At 36.9% G+C, this 23290-nt stretch overlaps 1 protein-coding gene across 1 annotated transcript; it reads right to left on the bottom strand.

The window, feature by feature from the left end:
• On the bottom strand, positions 1–23024 carry LOC119774086 (sodium- and chloride-dependent taurine transporter-like). The gene is made up of 14 exons (XM_038271401.1): positions 22853–23024; positions 21040–21269; positions 20813–20947; positions 17181–17415; positions 16615–16747; positions 16018–16152; positions 14794–14897; positions 14528–14652; positions 12242–12354; positions 11172–11309; positions 9565–9667; positions 8128–8228; positions 7852–8022; positions 1–1541 (listed from the first exon to the last, which is right to left on the bottom strand). The coding sequence occupies exons 1-14, from the start codon at positions 22861–22863 to the stop codon at positions 1386–1388; spliced, it is 1890 nt and encodes a 629-aa protein (XP_038127329.1). The 5' UTR covers positions 22864–23024; the 3' UTR covers positions 1–1385.
• Positions 23025–23290: the final 266 nt, after the last annotated feature.

Here is a 23290-nt window from a genome sequence, read left to right on the forward strand (position 1 = left end):
TCCAAGGAAAAGAGGTTTATTTTATCCATATAGACATGATGCAATAACCATCTTAAAGGGGATAACTTTGAGACAAAAAATGATTTGGTACATTTTAGTTTCCAAGTAGAAAAGCAGCAAGATAATGCAATGGCTCCTGCACATAGTTCAGGAGGGCATTTTTAATTTTTTAAGTTTTGTATACAGCTGCATGACCCAATCAATAAAAAATGTGTATTTTTCAATGGGCAAATAATCCAGTGACTTTATAATTTGTTATTGCATACTGATGTGTAGCAAAGGCTTAAGATAGCTTTCTATACTGCGGATACTCATTTCTGAAGAATCTGTGATGTTATTTAGGTGATGCACAGTGTAAAACTGTCATAAAAAAGGCATATGTGAATTATTAACAGTTTAAATTCTAAAACACAAACAAGGACATCGATACAGATTTTACATAGAAAGAACCTGCAATTGAAATCAGCAAAATTGAGATAAATGTCAGATAGCTTAGGATAAAAGTACCATAACAAAATGGTCTCCTCAGAGATCTTACTAATTATTAAAATCATAGATTTGAAATGCAGCAGTCCTACTCTGTCCCTTCATTGTTTTAGCAGGGAGTAACTAGTTGCACTGTGTCAAGGTTAACAATATCAAAAAGTTAAAAGATAAAAACATTTCCTCTCAAATAAGAGCAAATACTACATTAAAGGTGATATGACATAAAGTGCAAAGAGAGGCTCCATAAATGCACTGGGGCAGACAATATAAGTAGTCACAGAGGCAGGATACAAGTACTCTTAAACGCCTCTTCCCTTTTCTCCTTACCTTCTTAACTCTTTCTCTCTTTTTTTTTTTAGAAAATGTGGATTAGAGTTTTGTCATGTTGGATCTTTGAGAATGAGCCAAGGCATTGTTTACCTTGTACTGAAGAAATAACGGTATAGATGCCATATTTTCCACAATATGATCTGAACAATTAAACTCATTTTGTTGGAAAAATTAAATGTGAATGTTTTCAGTATTTTTTGGTTAATCATCCACTTTGTTATTGAATTGAGAAGTGAGTTATTTCCTGTCTCTTCCTCGAATGCGTTAAATTCCTCATCTCCTCAGAATTAAAGAAATGTAGTAAACATTGAACAGGTTCTATTTAAAAATACTGCCTTAACTGAGATCAGTGCCAACTACAGCGACATTTGCAACATCAACAATATCAGTAGAGTAAAAAAAATTACGAGAAAAAAAAAATTACAATAAAATATATCTCTCTTAATATAAATCAAACTATAGTTTTTCTAATATGAATATATTGGACAATGTAAACCTACACTTATCAAAGTTAGCAAAATATAATAACACAGTAAGCACATCAATCTTATTCCTCTCACAGAGAGCGCTCACATCGTTGTTTCTACAACGGTGTGGGTGGGCTTGATCAAGCCATTGTTCCCGTTTGGGTCCAGAGGCTGTGTCAACTCGCTGATCTTCAAATTGTACTCTTTCGGGCGAGAGCTCACGCCTGACTTTGCCGGGGCCGCCACTGCCTTGATTCTCTGTTTTGGGAAAGGAGATGAGACATTAGGCTAATGATCATCAGAAAGGGCTCCTTCAGGGCTTAAAGGGACAGTTTCTGAATTTAGAATGTCAAATGTTTTAGGAACCAGAGACATGAGACATAAACACTGAACAAGAACATTTTGTTGACAAATAAAATAACAGAAGTATCCCGAAGGATCAGTATAAGGTTAGTTCTAATAGTGTATTGTGACTTTAGGCCCATATCGCTTGTTTAAATACAGCTGGTTTTGTTTCAAAACCAAAGAGTCAGAGAGGTCAAATGTGTTGGTTAGATACACTTAGAAACCCTTCGAGTAAACAGTGCCTTGAAGTCACGTTTTTATTTATTTTTTTATTAAGAAAGTTATTTTGGAAGTTTAAAAACAGAAAATAAAATAATTATGTTCGCTGAAAGTATATATTCACATATATATATATATATATACAAGGGCGTAGGTTTGATTTGAACTTTGGTAGGGACACTATTGGTCGGGTGTCATTGGTGCTGCAATATGCATGCCCTTTTTTATGCTCGATGTGAGCATCCGTACTGATAAGACGAATTCATTGTTAAAAGAGAAAAGCATCATTTTGCTATATTAATAAAAATTTTATAAGCACTATACTCATTAGATGCTGTTTATCAATGTTTGAAGTATCACTGGCTCTGATGAATGTGGAATTAGGACTGTTTTCCACTTTGTAAATGGTTTCATTTGCATGACTAATAGAAAAGGTAAATACAGTATTTTCTTTTGAAGATATACAATTGTGCAGAGTTAAACCCCACTCTTATATTTTACCTACTATGCTCTCTCTGTATCCAGCAAAATAATACATTCAATAAAATATTAACTTCACTATAAAAGTTGAACATCTGGGCTGTAGTTACTCTGTATAGCCCATTTTATGTATTTTATCTAGGGCTGAAAAAATGAATCGTATTAATTGATTATTTCAATAATCGTCAACTAATTTAGTATGTGATTAATCATTAACTGGTGAATGGAGACTATAAAACATAATATAAATGTAAAATAAATGTCCCTTTCCCCTATAGAACAATCAACTTAGATCAGTAATTATACCAAAATTGTAAAAATACAATATATATATATATATATATATATATATATATATATATATATATATATATATATATATATATATATATATATATATATATACAGGTGCTGGTCATAAAATTAGAATATCATGAAAAAGTAGGTTGATTTCAGTAATTCCATTTAAAAAGTGAAACTTGTATATTATATTCATACATTACATACAAACTCATATATTTCAGATGTTTATTTTGTTTAATTTTGATGATTACAAATGACAACAAATGAAAATCTCAAATTCATCATATCAGAAAATTAGAATATTGTGAAAAGGTTCAAAATTGATGGCCCCTGGTGCCACACTCTAATCAGCTAATTAACTCAAACCACCTGCAAAAGCCTTTAAATGGTCTTTCAGTCTAGTTCTATAGGCTACACAATCATGGGGAAGACTGCTGACTTGACAGTTGTCATAAAGACGACCATCGACACCTTGCACAAGGAGGGCAAGACACAAAAGGTAATCGCTAAAGAGGCTGGCTGTTCACAGAGCTCAGTGTCCAAGCACATTAATAGAGAGGCGAAGGGAAGGAAAAGATGTGGTCGAAAAAAGTGTACAAGCAAGAGAGATAACCGCACCCTGGAGAGGATTGTGAAACAAAACCCCTTCAAAAATGTGGGGGAGATTCACAAAGAGTGGACTGCAGCTGGAGTGAGTGCTTCAAGAACCACCACACACAGACGTATGAAAGACATGGGTTTCTGCTGTCGCATTCCTTGTGTCAAGCCACTCTTGAACCACAGACAGCGTCAGAAGCGTCTTGCCTGGGCTAAAGAGAAACAGGACTGGACTGCTGGTGAGTGGTCCAAAGTCATGTTCTCTGATGAAAGTAAATTTTGCATTTCCTTTGGAAATCAAGGTCCCAGAGTCTGGAGGAAAAGAAGAGAGGCACTTCATCCACGTTGCTTGAAGTCCAGTGTAAAGTTTCCACAGTCAGTGATGGTTTGGGGTGCCATGTCATCTGCTGGTGTTGGTCCATTGTGTTTTCAGAGGTCCAGGGTCAACGCAGCCACATACCAGGAAGTTTTAGAGCACTTCATGCTTCCTGCAGCTGACCAACTTTTTGGAGATGCAGATTTCATTTTCCAACAGGACTTGGCACCTGCACACAGTGCCAAAGCTACCAGTACCTGGTTGAAGGACCATGGTATCCCTGTTCTTAATTGGCCAGCAAACTCTCCTGACCTTAACCCCATAGAAAATCTATGGGGTATTGTGAAGAAGAAGATGCAATACACCAGACCCAACAATTCAGAAGAGCTAAAAGCCACTATTAGAGCAACCTGGGCTATCATAACACCTGAGCAGTGCCACAGACTGATCGACTCCATGCCACGCCGCATTGCTGCAGTAATACAGGCCAAAGGAGGCCCAACTAAATACTGAGTGCTGTACATGCTCATACTTTTCATGTTCATACTTTTCAGTTGGCCAACATTTCTATAAATCCTTTGTTTTTATTGGTCTTCAGTAATATTCTAATTTTCTGATATGATGAATTTGAGATTTTCATTTGTTGTCATTTGTAATCATCAAAATTAAACAAAATAAACATCTGAAATATATGAGTTTGTATGTAACGTATGAATATAATATACAAGTTTCACTTTTTAAATGGAATTACTGAAATCAATCTACTTTTTCATGATATTCTAATTTTATGACCAGCACCTGTATATATATATATATATATATATATATATATATATATATATATATATATATATATATATATATATATATATATATATATATATATATATATCAATATTCTCCATCCAGAACTCCTCATTTGGAAATATTTTAGTTTCACCTGGTTTATTTAGACATCACCTGAAGCACTGAAGGGCCAGCTGCTTCACCTACAAGCTGCCCTGCATCATTATTACTGGATATCTGTGTTTCCTATAATCATATAATGTATAAGTGCAATTTTAATAGTAAAGGATTAAATGTAACACAACCTTTTATCATTGTCCTATATTGCTTACTGTCTGACTGTTTAAATAGCTCCTTACTGTATGTCTATTTTCTTTTTTAGTGGAATCATCTACGAACACAACACTAAGAATGAGCCTAATTGTACCGTATTCAAATATAAAATAATTTTTAACAATTATAAAAGACAATATAACACTATCTTATCTGTAATTTAACATTATCCAAAATAAACAGCCAGATTCCAGCATTTTTACCAGACATTAATGTTTGTACTAATTTACTTATAGACTGTGTGGAAATCTATGTAAGATAAAATCAATGTTTATATTCTTCCTTTTTTTGTTCTTGTCTTTATCCTATTTCTAGAAGTATAAATAGTCAATAAAATAGAACTATTATTATGTGGAACCCTAATTATGCTTTTTAAATGAAAAACAGCAGATGTTTAGGCCCCATTTCTTGTTGTTGTACTCTATAAGAGAAATAACACCTGCTAATAATTATACCTGAACTTTCTCAAAGAGTCATAAAAAATGAAAACAGTAATAGCAACTAAATATTGGTAAAAAGGAAATCCTCACATTTTCTTTTTTAGTTGGCTGTGGATAAGAATCAGAAATGTTGATGGCTTACAGCCTTTATTTGCCCATTTTGTGTCTTCAGAACTCCTGGCTGACTCAGAATATTTCGCTTTATAAAAGAAAAAAAAAGGTTTTTGTTTTTTAGTGTACATGATATTCATTTTTTTTAATTGGGACTAGTTTTGTAGCCTAATATTTATTGTAGTAACCGCAGCATTCTAGTGTGAATAAATTTTCAATTTTGTGCTCCAAGCACGCCAGGACTAGAAAACAGCCAATCAGAGAGAGAGGAGGCGGAACCTAAGGCAGAACAACCAATGAGAGTGGAGTTAAACAGCGCAGCACAGTTCCATGCGCTGCTGCGTGAAAGGGACAGGAGAGACCAGGCAGAGGAGCAGCGAGAGGAAAAGAAGCCACTGCTGCAACAACTACTGCTGTAAATTATAAACATGTTGCTCACATCCAATTATTGGTAGGGACAATTAGGTCGGTTCAAAATTTTGGTAGGGACATGTCCCTATGGTCCCTATGCAAACCTACGCCCATGTATATATATATATATATACAGGTGCTGGTCATAAAATTAGAATATCATGAAAAAGTAGATTGATTTCAGTAATTCCATTTAAAAAGTGAAACTTGTATATTATATTCATACATTACATACAAACTCATATATTTCAGATGTTTATTTTGTTTAATTTTGATGATTACAAATGACAACAAATGAAAATCTCAAATTCATCATATCAGAAAATTAGAATATTGTGAAAAGGTTCAAAATTGATGGCCCCTGGTGCCACACTCTAATCAGCTAATTAACTCAAACCACCTGCAAAAGCCTTTAAATGGTCTTTCAGTCTAGTTCTATAGGCTACACAATCATGGAGAAGACTGCTGACTTGACAGTTGTCCAAAAGACGACCATCGACACCTTGCACAAGGAGGGCAAGACACAAAAGGTCATCGCTAAAGAGGCTGGCTGTTCACAGAGCTCAGTGTCCAAGCACATTAATAGAGAGGCGAAGGGAAGGAAAAGATGTGGTCGAAAAAAGTGTACAAGCAAGAGAGATAACCGCACCCTGGAGAGGATTGTGAAACAAAACCCATTCAAAAATGTGGGGGAGATTCACAAAGAGTGGACTGCAGCTGGAGTGAGTGCTTCAAGAACCACCACACACAGACGTATGAAAGACATGGGTTTCTGCTGTCGCATTCCTTGTGTCAAGCCACTCTTGAACCACAGACAGCGTCAGAAGCGTCTTGCCTGGGCTAAAGAGAAACAGGACTGGACTGCTGGTGAGTGGTCCAAAGTCATGTTCTCTGATGAAAGTAAATTTTGCATTTCCTTTGGAAATCAAGGTCCCAGAGTCTGGAGGAAAAGAAGAGAGGCACTTCATCCACGTTGCTTGAAGTCCAGTGTAAAGTTTCCACAGTCAGTGATGGTTTGGGGTGCCATGTCATCTGCTGGTGTTGGTCCATTGTGTTTTCTGAGGTCCAGGGTCAACGCAGCCACATACCAGGAAGTTTTAGAGCACTTCATGCTTCCTGCAGCTGACCAACTTTTTGGAGATGCAGATTTCATTTTCCAACAGGACTTGGCACCTGCACACAGTGCCAAAGCTACCAGTACCTGGTTGAAGGACCATGGTATCCCTGTTCTTAATTGGCCAGCAAACTCTCCTGACCTTAACCCCATAGAAAATCTATGGGGTATTGTGAAGAAGAAGATGCAATACACCAGACCCAACAATTCAGAAGAGCTAAAAGCCACTATTAGAGCAACCTGGGCTATCATAACACCTGAGCAGTGCCACAGACTGATCGACTCCATGCCACGCCGCATTGCTGCAGTAATACAGGCCAAAGGAGGCCCAACTAAATACTGAGTGCTGTACATGCTCATACTTTTCATGTTCATACTTTTCAGTTGGCCAACATTTCTATAAATCCTTTGTTTTTATTGGTCTTCAGTAATATTCTAATTTTCTGATATGATGAATTTGAGATTTTCATTTGTTGTCATTTGTAATCATCAAAATTAAACAAAATAAACATCTGAAATATATGAGTTTGTATGTAATGTATGAATATAATATACAAGTTTCACTTTTTAAATGGAATTACTGAAATCAATCTACTTTTTCATGATATTCTAATTTTATGACCAGCACCTGTATATATATATATATATATATATATATATATATATATATATATATATATATATATATATATATATATATATATATATATATATATATATACATATACATATACATATATATAGATATAGATATATATACATACGGCAATTGACAAAATTCGAGTTGCATCTAAGACAAAACATTTTCTTGGAATAAAAAATAAAATATTTAAAACTTTCTCTGTTGTATTAGTGTTTATAACTTTGTTTTTTATATCATTAAAGAGGGTTCATAATTTCAAAAACCACTGTACAAACTTTCATTTATGAAGAATTTTTGTGTTATATTCTAATTATTGCAATAAAATGAATTGTCAAAACTGGAAATCATTTTAAAACTTTAAGGGTTTTCCGGGGAGAGCCTTTTGAGCGAAGTTGGAAGAAAGTTTAAAAGAACTAATAGTGCGATGGTATTTGCATTATCTTTCCTTTAGAGGCTCCGTGTACGCTCACCTCTATCAGAGGTCCCTCAGACTGCAGGATTTTGATGACCATCACCATGGGGATGCAAATCATGGAAGCCAGAGCCAAACACCAGCCCAGGCCAATGGCCCATTCAGGATATTCGTACACCTTGTTATAGGTCAGTGGTTTATACTTTACCAGGGAGAAAACAAAGCAGCCCTAAGATAGAAAAAAACATGCAGTGCATTAAGCAGTAGCTCTTTAGCCTCTTGTCAACATCTGTGTTCCATGTGGTTCTAATATCAGAATATTTGTCTTCCTTACCATGCAGAGGACAGGAGTGATGATGGTCCAGCTCCATTTCATCCATGGGTTTGGTCTGTATCCAATCATATCCTCGACTGCATCATAGAAATTATCAGCTCCTGTGCAAGAAAAAGAAAAGAAAAGAATCCATAAGCATACAATATCTGTCCACTAAAAGATATACCATCCTACATTTCTGAGTATTATTTCTGATCACAGAGTGACCTCCATAAACACATGCTGAGATTAGCAGTATTATGAGCCCTTATCTGTGCTGTTTACTATAAACCATAACATATTTTTTCCACTGGGTCATGTGCTCAATATGTAGGCTACAAACAGTCATGGGATTGTCTCAGACTGTTAGTGTTTTTTTTTTCCTCTTGCTGTGTTTTTATTGTAGGTATTTAGTAATCCAAGATAACCTTGTAGGTATTCCTTGTTGCTTATTGTCATTCAAAATGTGATACATGTGGTTAATAGTTTGAGTTTGATTTTTATTTTATTTGTACATTTTCATAAAATTATATTTATATCTGCTATCAGTAATCAACAAAGTTGGACGTGGCAGTGGTGCAGGGGTCAGTCATGCAACCCATATCTTTGGTCCTTGACATTGCTGTCACTGGGTCTGGCATGATGACCTTTGCCACATGCTTTCCCCCTCTCCTCATTACCTCTCTACCTATTGTCAAAACTAAAGTCCATTTATCCCTAAAAATGTTCTTAAAAACCAATGTACTACACAATTGTACCTGCATTTGTTGAAGACAAAAGTTTAACGCAATACTAGCCTCTGATAAACAAAATAGGAATATTTTTGTCATAGATTAATTATTCATATAGATCATTTTTATCAGTTGTTGTATTAGTCAGTTAAATCTTATCTTAAAAAAGGGTAAAGTCATAATTTATTTAACACAATTACTTGACACTAAAACTGTGGCATTAATGGTAAACTTTAAAGACAGAAGCCTAATCTTTCCTTTGTAAATGTTACTAAATTATTCGGTTTAGTATTTTCTTAGGTTTTGTATTATCTCCTGTATTTTTATATTATTTTAATATACTGTGTAAAACTGTTTGGATTGGATATTGTTAGTAAAAATAAATAAATCTTTTCCTCATTTTTGTGTCTTTCTTTCATTCATTCACTTATTCCTATAACAACAGCATTCTTATTCCAACAGAGATGTTCGTTTTATGACTGAAGATTTTGTTTTCGTCAACCGTTGTTAGAAGCAATACAGTGAGGGGAAACTCAAAAAGGATAACCCCAATCTAAAAGGGGTCCAACTTTTTCTCTCATTTCCCCTGCTCTGTTAATCTTATTTATTGCAGACATGTAAAACTCCCTCCACCTTTGTTTGTCTTTCTGGAGCTCCTTCCGGGCTTCTTATCCAACTCCTGTGAATCATTACATAAAGAGCTGGGGATATAGTCATTCCCACTTACCATAAACCCAAGCTACGGCAATGCATTCGAAGAATGCAACCCACAAAAGGCACACACCACTGGCTGCGTAGTAGTCAAAGAGCTGGAACACATACATGCCACCCTAGAAAAGATAAAAGGTAGCATTAATTAACTCCTTGATAAGTGTAACAAGGCAATGAGTCACAGAGACAGAAAGGGATGTAAAACTATATGTGTGTGCTCCCGTTTTAGAGTAAGAGTAAGGACCAGTTTCAGTTTTCAACTTCTGAAGCGGGGGGAATTGTTACAAAGTGGGGACATTTTGACCAATCTTAACACGCTGTTTAGCTACTGGTTATGTTTACGCCTAAGGTGTCGGCTGGATTAGGTGTGCACTGGTAACGGTTAGGTTCAGGGTCATTTCTAAGGCTAGGGAAAAGAAAGAGTTGAAAATGACTAAAAATCAATAGAAGTCATTGGGAGTCAACACATGGTCCTCACTACATATAGCAAGATGAAAGACAGTGTATGTGTGTGTGTGGCTATGTTGTGGGGACAATTTCCCAGGGATATGCTATGAGGAAAGGTTCTCTTCTTGGGGTGGGGGTTAGGTTAAGGACTGGGTATGAATTGAGTACATTGTAGGCTTAGGGTTAGGTATGTGTTAGTAGATGTTAGGTTTAGGGTAAGGGTCTGTGTTAGGCAATAGAAGTGAGTGGGAAATAAATGGAAGTCAGTTGGAAGTCCTAACAAGGATAGTGTAACAAAACATGTTTGTGTGTGTTTGTGGTGGTGGGGGTGGTTGAAAGAAGGGCGCACAAGAACTTTGGCACCCAATCAATAAAGGGAGAGTTAAACAGTTGCTGGGATGTCATTGGAGCCTCATAAACCAGCACATGGAAAACGGCTTTCCAGATTTTTCCATTCGCTCATATAGTTTGTGGATCATCAACAAAGTAGGAAATCATATTTGAATGCAACAGTGTAGCAATAAAATAATAAAAATAAGATTATCAATACAAATATACATAGACTATACATGTTCTAAGTGAACCTTTTTGTTCCAAAGTCAAGTTTGGTCTCAAGTCTGAAATATGTTCATATCTTATTTCCTATAGAAGTACAATTTATTCTTAATGTTGAGGTTATGAATGAATCAAAGTATTTGCTCTTTATTTTCTCTTTCAATTAACTGCTATTACATTTCATGAGATATGATTTATTTCTTTAATTAATAGCACCAGTTGTTTTCCTCACTCTGAGTCAGAGGATACAAAGGACCATGGATACAATCATAAACTAAATATAAATGTTAACTATGTTTTGTTGAAGAGTAAGCATGCTCTATAATGATGAGATTAAACATATTGAAGTGCAGCCTTCCTTCACTCCTAATTCCAAGAGAAATAGAGAGAAAATGATATCAAGAATCTTAGTCTTGAGTCCTTAAAGCATATGTCTGATTCAAATCTTAAAGCTTTGGATGTAAGTTAAGACTTCAACCTTTGAAGCAACTGCCTAAGTTAAGTTTGGAGGGTTTTTTAAACACATGTCTAAGAAAAATAGAAAGTCTTTGATTTCAAGAGTTAAGCTGCACAAAAGCCCAAGTCCAAACGACAAATCATATTCTTTCAGATTAGACTTACTTTTGTTACCATTGCGAGTCCCAGGAGATAGCTCATTAGACACATGCCTGCGATGAAGATCTCTCTGCGGTAACCCTTTCTAAGAACTGATGGATAGAGGTCTACGATGGATGTGATCTGCCCTTCTACTTCGACAAACTGTGAGGGGAAAAAAGTTCTCAGTGACTATATAAAAACACCTAATAAAGAAACAAAGCTGTCCTTTTTGAGCTGTTATGACAGTTTAAAACATATCTAAACCATTTTGCACTCCAGGTCTGCTAGATTGAGGCCTCACATTCTTAGACCAATGTCAGCTACCTTTATGGCTACCTTCATAACCCATTTACCACCTTTTAATCCGGGTATGATTAAAACATAAATCTTTCAGTGTAAAACTGAAAGCCAAAACTATAAACAGTGGCATGTAAAAATAATACACACCATTCAGGATCCACCCTTTAAACAGTCACATACAAATGCCCAGTGACCCCAATTCCCATATGGAAATAACTTAACTTGCATGAGCATTTACATGTACTCAAATTTAGAGCCTAGGTCTGATGTAGCTCTTGGCTGAGATGGGTAGCTGGCCATGTGTGAGACTGACTTAGTACAGGAGTAGAATTACACTTGGAGGCAGGAAATGTGATACAGCTTGAGAAGCCCTCTGGTGCGCATTTGTGTTTTGTCAACTTAGATTATCTTGTCCTACTCATCCTTCAGCTTGCGTATGAAAGGTGTAAGGCTTGGGCGTTTGTCATCCAAATTAACTTTCTGACAATTTTGTGGGTGGAAAGATTTACAGGTTTGTAAAAATTACACACACGTGTAAATATTTTGTGACACATCACGGCGTTAATGCTGTTTCAATTCTCCCGCAGTGAAGTTGAGCAAGGGATTGAAATGCATTTGTTGGAGCACCGGATATCTGAAACCTGAGCATGTTAAATATGAATCAGAGATTCTCTGCATGAGATTTACAAATCAGTCCGAGATGACCCATTGGATGGCATCGGGGTATGGATTAAACTGTGGATTTCAGACTAGTTAACATAATTATTCTACTTATTGACTGTAAACACACTGACCTGGCTGTCAAGGCCCAGCAGAAGCAGCATGATGAAGAAGAGGATAGCCCACAGTGTTGGCAGCGGCATCATAGACACAGCCTTAGGGTAGGCAATGAAGGCCAAGCCAGGACCTGGAAGGAGAACAAAGAGGGGAGGGGGTAAGGGGGGGAAAACTTGGTTAATACTTCTGTCCATTTGATTGGACAAAAACAAAGGTCTAATAAGTCTTACAAATGCTGTAACTACAAATATATAATATGGCAACACCTTTTGGTATTCAGCATTTTTAAAGTAAAAAATGAAGATTAAATGATATACAAGATACCACAGAGCTTGCAGGGTCACTTCATGTTTAAATTGTTCCATATGGGTTAATGTACATTAGCAAATCAGTGGAGCATTTAATGCCCTTTACATTCTGCATAACCTACAACACTCACATTATGCCACAATTTTCTTATGTACCGGTATGCTGATTTCTAACAACTTTTTAAGCAAAGAAAATACAGACATGTAGCGTTCTATGTGGGTTAACATTTCTATGAATAATCTTCCCTTTCTCAGGGTCACAGCACTACTACTCAGTCTTAGCATTAGCTCATAGCCATTGCATTTGATAACTGACATTTGCTACACCTCATGTTGGTACTTACTGTGAACAATGGGAATAACATGAATCTGAAATAACACAACTTAAGTAGGCCACTTCAACAGGATATTACAGAGTCAGCATCAGCATCAGATACAGAGTCAGCAATTGAACCTCATTTGAACAGACAAGCAAAAAGCACATAAGGTTGCTTCTATCAATCATTTTGTTCATGTGCTTTGATGTGAAGATTACTATGCAACCACAGAATGATATTTATTACTGGCAAAATTTAGATGAATCCCAACAGCATTGTATTTATAAGTAAACACAATCAAACATTCCTTAAAACATTTCCTTTAAATTTCATGTACTGTGCCTTGCAAAAGTACTTGCACTCCTTTACTTTTTCAAAGTTTGTCTAATAACAGCCACAAACTTCAACGTATTTAATTGGGATTTTTAACACAAAGTGGTGTATAATTTTGAGTTTTTGCTTGTTTTTTTTAAGGCTTTTTTAATCAATGTATTTGCTTTTTAAACTAAAACTCTGAAAAGGTTAGAAGTTCATTTGTATTCAGCTTCCTTTCGTCTATGCTTTTTAGAATGCTGTTTGGCAGCAATTCCAACAAAACAATTTTCTACATGCCAAACAGGTTTTTATATGCTTTGCATATATGAAGACTGAAATTTCTTCCAAATAGCCTAAGGTTAGTTAGACTGAATGACAACATCTGTAGCCATTAATTTCCACTTTTCCTTTGCCAAAAAAAGAAAATAATCACCTCTAACTCCTACCCCCTTCCAGGTGAACATCCACCCAAGTCCAAAGCAGCTTTTAAAATCTTACCCTCCAGAATTGTACTATTTATAGCTTCATTATAGCCTCAATTTATGTAATCAAAGGTCTACATTATGTGTAGAATAGAAATCCATCATCTAGAGTCTGAGACGTGATGAACAACAGATGCAGGTCATTCTTCTGGCTTTTGTAGGTAAAAGTTGTTGAAAACCGTGCATCCATTTCCATACACTCCCATTTTATCTTGGTCTGTCAAATAAAATACCAATGAAATGCATTAAAATTTAAAGGTGTAATGTCACAAATTGTGAAAGGCTATTTGGAGTATTAATAGTTTTGCAAGGCAATGTAGTAAATACAGGACAACAGCAAAAGATCCAGTGGCATCCACCTCATTAGATCCAAAGCATGTTAGAAGAAATAGGTTTACATGGCAGTGCTGCTGGTCCAAAATGATCAACCTCAGAGTGCAAGTTCCCATGTACAGTCAGATTCATTCAGTACACAGCCAATCTTCTTAGCAGTGTCCACTGGTCAGAAGAACATGGAGCTACTAAACTGCACGTGCAGGATTATTGTGAGACAAACTGTAGATGGAGCTCCTTATTGCAGCAGTTCATTGTGTAGCTTTAACACACAGCGGTTGATCAATGCGAAGTAGTTTGTTCTCAGTAAATGGGGGACAAGCCTTTTTTTTTTTCAACTTTGAGGGCTTTATTCAAGGAGTGTGCAATTGCCGATACCTGTACTTTCGAGCGCTATTGTATCCGAAACTTTGGCAAAACACTATGGACTACTGTTTTTTTTTTCTCCTATAAATTTGCCAAAGAATTTAACATTTCCAATTGTCTTTTGTCGTTCTTTAGGCAGCAGCGCCCACCATCACTGCTGCCATCACCTTGGACCCTCGTACCTGACTCTGCCACATCGGCAATGTCCACCCCTTGCTCTTGTGCCATGAAGCCCAGGACGGAAAATATTGCGAAGCCAGACACAAAACTGGTACCGCTGTTGAGGCCTCCCAGCAGCAAACAGTCCCTATGTCACACATATGTCATGGAGGTTGTTAATGAACACAGGTGGAACCGAAGTTCCTATTTTCTTTTCACGCAAGCGTCTCTGACAGAGTGTTGCTGTCACTATTACAGTTCCGCTCCTCCCTGCAAAAACCCAGCTCACCTATAGCAGTTGTATCTGTACTTATTGTAGCTCCCCAGTGACGTCATGGCACCCAGGCAGATTGCATAGGAGAAAAAGATCTGGGTTCCTGCATCGATCCACACCTGTTGGAAGAGAAAGGTATGTCACTGATGCAATGAACATTTATAATGTGGTCTTATCAGATTTCCAATTATGATTTTAGAACTCTAATTAAAAAAAAAATTAAGGAAGTCTGGACTTCTACTTAGAAATTCCAAATTCATCACCATAATCCTTATTCAGATTCAATACAACTGATGTGCATAGAACATTTTGAATGTTACTGGGAAAAATACTTCCTATATTCTGATGTAGGACTGAACTGTACAATCACTTTGAATATTTACAGTTTGAATGGACAGAATAAAAAAAGGGAAAACAACTTTTTGCCTGATGTTGCTAATGACAAATATTCTGGTCACAGAGTACAACTACTTTTCCCTTTTCCTCTAACCTCCATTAACTCTACTCATTTGGGATTTTCCTTCTCACATCTGAAATTAGACCTTGCAAGAGAATCAAATACAGCATAATTGCAAAACATTTGGCAATTGACTATCCAAATATTAGAGTTGTTTAGATTTTTTCCTTGCATACCTGATCGTTTTTTTAGCTAAATACCCCAAATGTACCCAAACTCTTTACTTTCTTTTATTCTGCTTTTACTTAAGTTCTATTTTATCGTTTAATTTATACAAAGCACATTGAATGGTCTTTGTGTTGAATTAAGCTATATAAATAAGCACTAGATATTTCAGTTCTTTGAATAGTTCAACAATCAGAACTCAAATCATTTGGGTCTATGAACACACCAATTAGCAATATTTTGTTTGATGAACTAAGTTTACTTAGAATTGGATAAAAATTAATATTTTTGTAAAAATATAGAAAATATTTTCCAGGCTCTTTATCTTTCATACTACTAATTAAATTTTAAAGAATTTTAAAAATTTTTGTTTCAGTTTTATTTTTTAACCTGTATATGCCACTACATGTCTGTTTGGGGCATCTCTCATAGCTGTTTTCTTCAGTATTTTTCTTTTTTTTTATTTTTTTATTCTGTGTGCCAAGAGAAGAGCAGAGACTTTGTGGAAAATATTTCGTTATGTACAAATTCATCTTCTAATTTCCTTTTCAGTAGAAAAGTTGGAATACTTTCTTTATACATTTTCCCAATTATAAAGGAATTTCTTTTGATCCTACCTCTGGATCCTGGAGACGGGTCAAGTCAGGGTAAAGATAAAACTTTATGCCCTCAGCTGCTCCAGGCAGGGTCACACCACGTACCAGCAGAATGATTAGCATCACAAATGGGAAAGTAGCTGTGACGTACACCACCTAGATAGGATGGAGAATGTTGCTTAAAAATTTCAAAAACAATAAAAAAACATTTAATATACAGTGAAGGAAACAACTGTAAGCTTAATTGAAATGTACCCTTCCTTAACTTTACAGTCAAACAACATATTGTACAATGCAATAGGGAAATCAGAGGTGCAAACAGCTTTAAATAGAGTTAATAATTTTCTTTCTCTCCTAAATGGCCCATTTTCCCTGACGGATTCAAAGATGCTTCAAAGCAGTAACACACATTTGTTTACACTCCACAGCATGAATGATAAGGAAGTTGTTTTCAGGAAAACCAAAGGCTTGATGTCTCATTGATCCTAAGTCCCTGCAAGTTGCCTTTATCCAAGCAACAATGTTTTTTTCACTGGCGAGGGAACAAAACAAAAGACCAAATAGCATCCAGGCAACACAATACCTACAGGATGTGTGCCTACTTGCATCAGCACTCACTTTCCCTGTGGACTTGACCCCTTTCCAGATGCAGAAGAAGCAGATAACCCACACTGCCAGGAGACACAGGGCTAAGTCCCATTTGAGAGGCCCAATGTCCTCAATGCCGGTGGAGAGACTGAGGACGTTGCGTCTGCAGAGCAAATGAGTGCAGGACACGTTAACAGCAATGCAGAAGATTTGACACAACAGGTGTTATCTTTAAAAAACACTCAAGTATGTGGGTTAACTATGGAGCAATATCACGAGAAGCTTATTAAAAGTACAGGGAAGCATATTAAACAAACACATGCCCAGATCTTCTTGTGTTGCTCAGCAGCTCTGGCACAGGAAACAGAGTTTAAAAGTTTTTAAAGTTGGAGAATGAACCAGATTAAGAGGTGTAAGGAACTCAATGTACTCAATGGCTGAAAACTGAAATTATTACAAAACTGTATTGTGCAAGAATTGAGCCTATTCAAACAGGTTTACGCAACAAAGATAAAGAGGTAGTGTTATGTCAATTTTTTCTCATACATGTGTGTATTTGTCTGTGTGAGCTGGCCATGCTGTTGGTAAATACTCACTCCCAGAACTCTGTGACTGGGGAGGTGAAGTTAGTAATATTAGCTGCCAGCCAGAGGGTCTTGTTCTTGCGGATTGTGTCCTCAACACAGTATTCTGTGTTCCACGGCTGCTTGCATTTCGCCCATGGAAGCTCGGGCTGAAAGCACTGAAAGAGGTAGTAGAGTCCCCAGGCCAAGATCACGATGTAGTAGACGTTGAGAAGAGACACAATCACGATGGAAGCGTAGCCGATACCTGCAAGATATTTAAAATATTTCTTAATTGAATACCTTAAAAAAACTACAGTTTAAATCTGCATTTTAAAGCAGTTTTCAAGCTCCATAATACTAATATAAATACACTCCAGGTCATATTGGGGAGAAATTAGATAAACGCCTTCCGGTTTTCAGTGATCCAGCATGTTTAACTGTAAGTCACTCATGGACAATGATAGTGATGGCATTGATCAAAATGCTAAAATTTAAAAAGCATAATTTTCTGTGGTTTTATTTTCGTAAGCAGCTGTCTTTTCTAAGAAGTTACCTGAATATCTTTCTTGAACTAAAGCGGACTTCACACCTCCTGCAGTGTTATCGGAGTAGTTTTCAATGATATTGCAGTAATAGAGATGACACCTCTCTAAACAAGCATCAGTGAAACCAGAAGGTCTGGGCTAAGCTTTATTTAAACTCCAGCAGCTGGCTCTAATGGCTAACAAAAAACTGGGGGAAATGTCCCAAGCTGGAATGGACTTTCAACTGTAGCCCTTGGTGTATTTCTGTTATTTTTAGAGGACTTTGCTTCGAACCTGAACACCAGACCCCCACCTCCCCGTACTCTTCCACCACTCCGGAGTATTTTTAAACTTATCATCTCCGTCAGCCCCACACCCACCTCCTCATTTCCACATGCCGATTGCCAACTGAAGAGCATGTCAGTGCTGGTGCAGGTGTGCCTACACTTGACTTTGTCTAGAGGACGTGTGGGAAAATTGCTGGATTCTATGAATGGTTAGTACAGTAAACACCTTAAACACATGATTGCTTACTTAAGCACTCCCCACCACCACCACCACCCCCGCAGGAAGACAAAGTGCAGTAAATGAACTTTTCTTTTCATGTGACGTGTTATTGTTTATCAACTAGCATGGGATTCCCCCAGTAAACCCCTGAGAAAAATACAGCCAAATCCCTTTTTGCCACATATGGCTCTTTGGACCCTCTCCAGCGGCTCTTAATAGTAGTTAAAATGTATATAAAGAGCCAAATAATTTACTATAATATATACCGGTATCAATAGCTTTAGCGTTTTTTATAAGATGGAAAAGAATGAGATTAAAAGAACGAGAAATATGTTTTAAGAGACATTTTTCTATGAATTAGCTTGAAAATTATATGTTTTAACATTAAAAATACATGAATTGTTGATTGTTTGAGATTTCCTATACAAGATTAAAAAAAAAAGGTTTTCAAGAAAAAGTCATGTTATATTTTGCGGCTCTAAAAAACTTTTACTTGGTCAGACTCTGGGCAAAACGGCTCTTTGGATATGAAAGGTTGCAGACCCCTGCTGTAGAGTAACAAACACACTATCTAATAGGAACTGGTGAAATAGTCAGGCTATCTGCTAAGTTGCTCACAGAGATTAAGAGCAGGCTTCTTTTGATGCTTGAGCTCCTTTATTTTCCAGGCAAATCCTTCTTTCAGCCAACTGGTTAGCATGGTGAGGGGCAACTCTACATTCTTCTCTAGATGTGTTTCCATCAATGTTTCTGTAGACTAATTTAAAGACTCTCATTAGAAGAGCTTGATGGAAAAGGCTAAATTAGAATCAACCGACTAAATATCACTTGAGGGTTTTTGTGACTTTTTCGAAAATTATATGCCCTAAACTGGAGATGGAAACATATTTGTTGCAAAAGTTCTGACATAACAGACCCGAACACATGCATTAGAAAGCTGGAATTGGCACTGTTACCTCCCATACAGAGATGATATGACAAAGCATGTACAACTTGCCCAATTGCAGCATACCTCTGGATTCCTGATCTGCAGTCCATTCTAGTTTGCTACCGCTTCAAAATGTTGCTTAAAATTCACAAGAGAAATTAAATGAAATGGTTTCTGTTTAAAATAACTGAAGGAAATTATCCTTTGATGACATTAAAGGGCCCATATCATGCAAAATTCATAGCTCTCAACTATGTTACAATGCTACTGTATTACATCATCAAAATGATGTGCAAAGTGGGATTTTGCTTAATTCACGCATGCCTGAGCAATCCTCATTAATTCTGCCTTCCCTGTCCTGGAAAACAAGCGGCCATGACCGGTGTACATAGAGCTGTCGTTACCCACCCTCCCCAGGAAGCATCTACTGCCTGCCTGATAAAAACCTCCCATTGGCAAGCGGTGATATGTAGAAGACCATGTTCATTTCTAGTCTAAGTTTAGATAAAGTGGCATCCAAGCTGCACAATAAAGGCTACTGTTCTTTTTTAAGCTAGTCATTAAAATTTATTTTTTCAGCTGCAAGAGGTTTTGAACTCTGTTTATCTTTCCTAAAGAGGAGCCTAAAGGGGTGTAATAAGGCAGTGTCATGAAAAGGGTGGCAGCCATATAGGAAGGCAGGTCTCATTCTTGTGGGTTAGAAAAAACACCTAATATTTAAGAACAAGCTGTTGTTTTTTACTGCCGAAGGCATTATTTCATCATATGACTAATAGACTTTGGAAGGCTTAAAAAAACATGTTATAGAATTTTTAAAAGGACTTTGTACTTTTAAAGGAACGTGAAGATTTTTTTATTTCTTATCGTTGTTTTCAAACCCGTAACTTCTTTGATTTATCTCAATACCAGCACAAACAACTTCAGGATTTTCAGAATCTACGATCTCCCACAAGATCAAAACAATTTAATTTACTGTCCAAAAATTGAAGGATGAACTTCTGTCTTTTGGCTATTAAAGGTTCCGTGGTTGGTCTCCTTGTTTAGGAATAAGTAATATACTAAAATTATTTTTATACAAAAATCCTTTTAAAACATCTCCCCGGAAAGGAAATGAAAGTCATGATTTGCTTGACTGATCTTTTTCAGAACATCTTTTAAACATGTTGATACCCAGGTAGACATCATTTAAAAGTTCATCTCTCACCCTTAATTTCACAGACATGAGACAAAATACCTTATTTTTACTGTCTGTTCAAATAAAAATATTGCTAAAGTCTGCAAAGACATCTCATTTAAACGTGGGTCAAAAAGGTGTTTTAGGACTCACTGCTCCCTTAACATGCATGAATATTGAGTTGAATGAACAAAAATTAACCATAATAGTTTATATTCATTCAGCTCAAGCATATTGCATTTAGACAGATTTCTACATGCTCCTACCCAGTTAAAACATGTACAGTCTAAGCTAAACCCATATAGGGTCCACAAAATCATGTTGTTTAAGGAATTGCTGGTAAACAATGTTTCTTAACCATTCACCAAAATATGGTGACTAGAGCAGTCGAACTTTGCTTTGCAATGAAGGAAATCACACATTGTTCACATGATGAGTGTTTAGAGACAGGATGGAAATCAAAACACAATTCTAATATGGACAAATATTGTCTCTTCTTTAGGTAAAGATGTGTTTGTTCATAACTAACCAGTGAAGATAGGACAGAGCTTGGCCCAGCATGTGATCCCTCCTTCAGAGGTGTACTGACCGAGTGCCACCTCTAGGAAAAAAACAGGCAGGCCACCTCCGATAAGGAAGATGAAGTAGGGGATGAGGAATGCACCTAGAAAAAAATGGCCGGGGAGTAATGTCTACATCAGCATTTTATTGCCTAGTTACAATTTTTTATATTACTTTTTGATTTTTTTTACCTACCTCCACCGTTTTTATAACAAAGATAAGGAAAGCGCCACACGTTTCCTAATCCAACAAAGCCTCCGGCCACGGACAAGACAAAATCGAGCTTACTGGCCCACTTCTCCCTCTGAGGAACCTTTCCTTCAGCCTCATCCTCAGGTCGGGTGCCAGGGCTCTTCCCAGGTGAAGGTTTGAAGGTGTCCTTATGGAAGTCTTTTAGACATTTGATTTTTTCTTTTGATGCCATGCTGATGGAAAATAAAAGAAAAACATATGAGGCAGCGAGGCAACGAACGGAGACACAGAGGTGAGAAGGATAACATCGGACAGGGAGCAGCATTAAGGCAGATAATACTGTTTGCTGACTGCCCTACAGCGTGCTGTGTGAGCACATGGGATACAGAGAAATGCCGGTAATCTCTCTAATCTGGGAAACTGTATGGAGGTCATTCAGACTGGACATTAAGGAGTTTGAGGAGAAACATAAGAGAAATAAGGAAAATATGTTCAGTTATGTACCACAAATGACACCATAACAAATACCAAACAGCAGCATAACATTTTTTCCTAGAACAATAGCCAAGATATTCATGTTGGTACACATCGTGGTCGGAGTTTTCCAAAGAATATGCTTCTGAGGAGGAGGGGTTATTGTGACTAAAGGAAAAGGAAGGGCAGGCCTTTCAGATCTAAGCAGAACCTAAAGGAAAAATGTCCTCTGCCCGCTATGTCTTAGATGTATGTAGGTCAAATTTAAGGTGTCAAATAATCCTCCCACATTAGCAAATCAGTGGGTTTCAGGAAGCCACTACAGCTTAAGTTTACTTTGGTGTTTACACTGTAAAACGCCTTTCCAAGAAAGACAAGCTTCGCTATTTCTGACCATGGTGTTTGATTTTCGCACATGAACCTGATCACAGAAAAGAAACCATTAAAAGTGAGCCAAAATACAAAATAAAGTTAAGTTTCAACATAATTGAACAATAATAAGAATGTTAAGAGCTGAGGTTTCTTATAAAAAAAAAAACCCTGTTGTAAGAGCAACTTCCTTCTCTTTTTTCACAAATGGAGAAGTAAGTGCTTCCTCTTAACTCCATGTTTGCCACCAAATGAATGTCAAAACAGGAGGCTTAGACAAAAGAAAATATGCAGCAAAAAAGCAAACAGAGTGAGGACCTAACAATGTACTAAGGACAAACTGAAGTTGGATGTGAGTATTACAAACAGATTCATCATCGGCTTCAAAAGAAAAGTATCCCCCCTCCAATGAATGGATACTTTGACCAGAAACCAACTCTCACATTCCCACTGAGAACCATGAACCTCCTTGGTTAATTGGCACTGTGTTGCTCACTGTGTCCTATCATTTCAGGGATTTCTCCCCTTCTGTTGTGCATGACAAGTCAACTCGAACTGCTTTGCATTCTCAAACCTGCTTATGTAACTGGATCAGATCTCGCACACTCTGTTTCTCATCCTGTTTGCCTTCCTTTTTATCCTTTCTTCTCCTTTTCCTCTAACTTGCTCAGTGTATTCGCCTCCACCTGCCTGCCTGCCATTTGGAAACTGTCATTGGGGACATAGTGACTCAACCCATATTTATTTAAAAGATATTTAGGGTTTTTAATGTAGAAAGAACAAAAGATGTAATAAATGTAAAGTCTCTCTTTCAATCACGTTTTTTCAACCAAAGGAAAACAAACAATGGAATGTGCTCACAAATAGTACCATAAATATAATCAAACTGCTTTTAATTTCACCACTTATAATCTATGCAAACATGAACATTTCTCACTGAAAACATGCAAAGTCAAACAATGTGAAAACTTACATTTCCTTCATGGCTGAGACTATGTATAGTGATCCTCTCAGCTGTCACCATTCCTCTGTACTGAATGCCTTTATGCACACACGGGTCACAAGAAGCAGAGCTGACAGCATGGCCCGCCCCTTGGCTAAAGACAATTAAATCCAAAGTAGAGATTGGACGCAGCCTCACTGTGACAGTCAAACCAGGTACCAACGTAGGAGACTGTAAATTTCCACTACTCCCTGCCCACTAACACACACACAGACCAGGGTTGTGTTGTGGAGTCAGAATGAGTGAATGTCTCTCACACACACACACACACACCAACACACACACACTTCGTATTCATGTTGAAGACACAGATGACATTTAAGAGAAGAAGGACTGTTCAGCCCTTTTACTGTGGGTGGGCTTTCATCTGTTATCCACTGTTAAAAAGAAGAGATGTCATATACATTT

This window comes from Cyprinodon tularosa, unplaced genomic scaffold (genome assembly GCF_016077235.1).
Source record: "Cyprinodon tularosa strain WSP-4 unplaced genomic scaffold, ASM1607723v1 ctg8, whole genome shotgun sequence".
Classification (NCBI taxonomy): Eukaryota; Metazoa; Chordata; class Actinopteri; order Cyprinodontiformes; family Cyprinodontidae; genus Cyprinodon; species Cyprinodon tularosa.

What these genes read in the sequence shown, in the direction of transcription:
- LOC119774086 (XM_038271401.1), bottom strand. An exon ending in GACTCGCAATGGTAACAAAA is followed by an intron (nt 9,668 to 11,171) that starts GTAAGTCTAATC and finishes TATCTTTTCTAG; the next exon opens with GGTGGCATGTATGTGTTCCA. An exon ending in TCACTCCTGTCCTCTGCATG is followed by an intron (nt 8,023 to 8,127) that starts GTAAGGAAGACA and finishes TTTCTATCTTAG; the next exon opens with GGCTGCTTTGTTTTCTCCCT.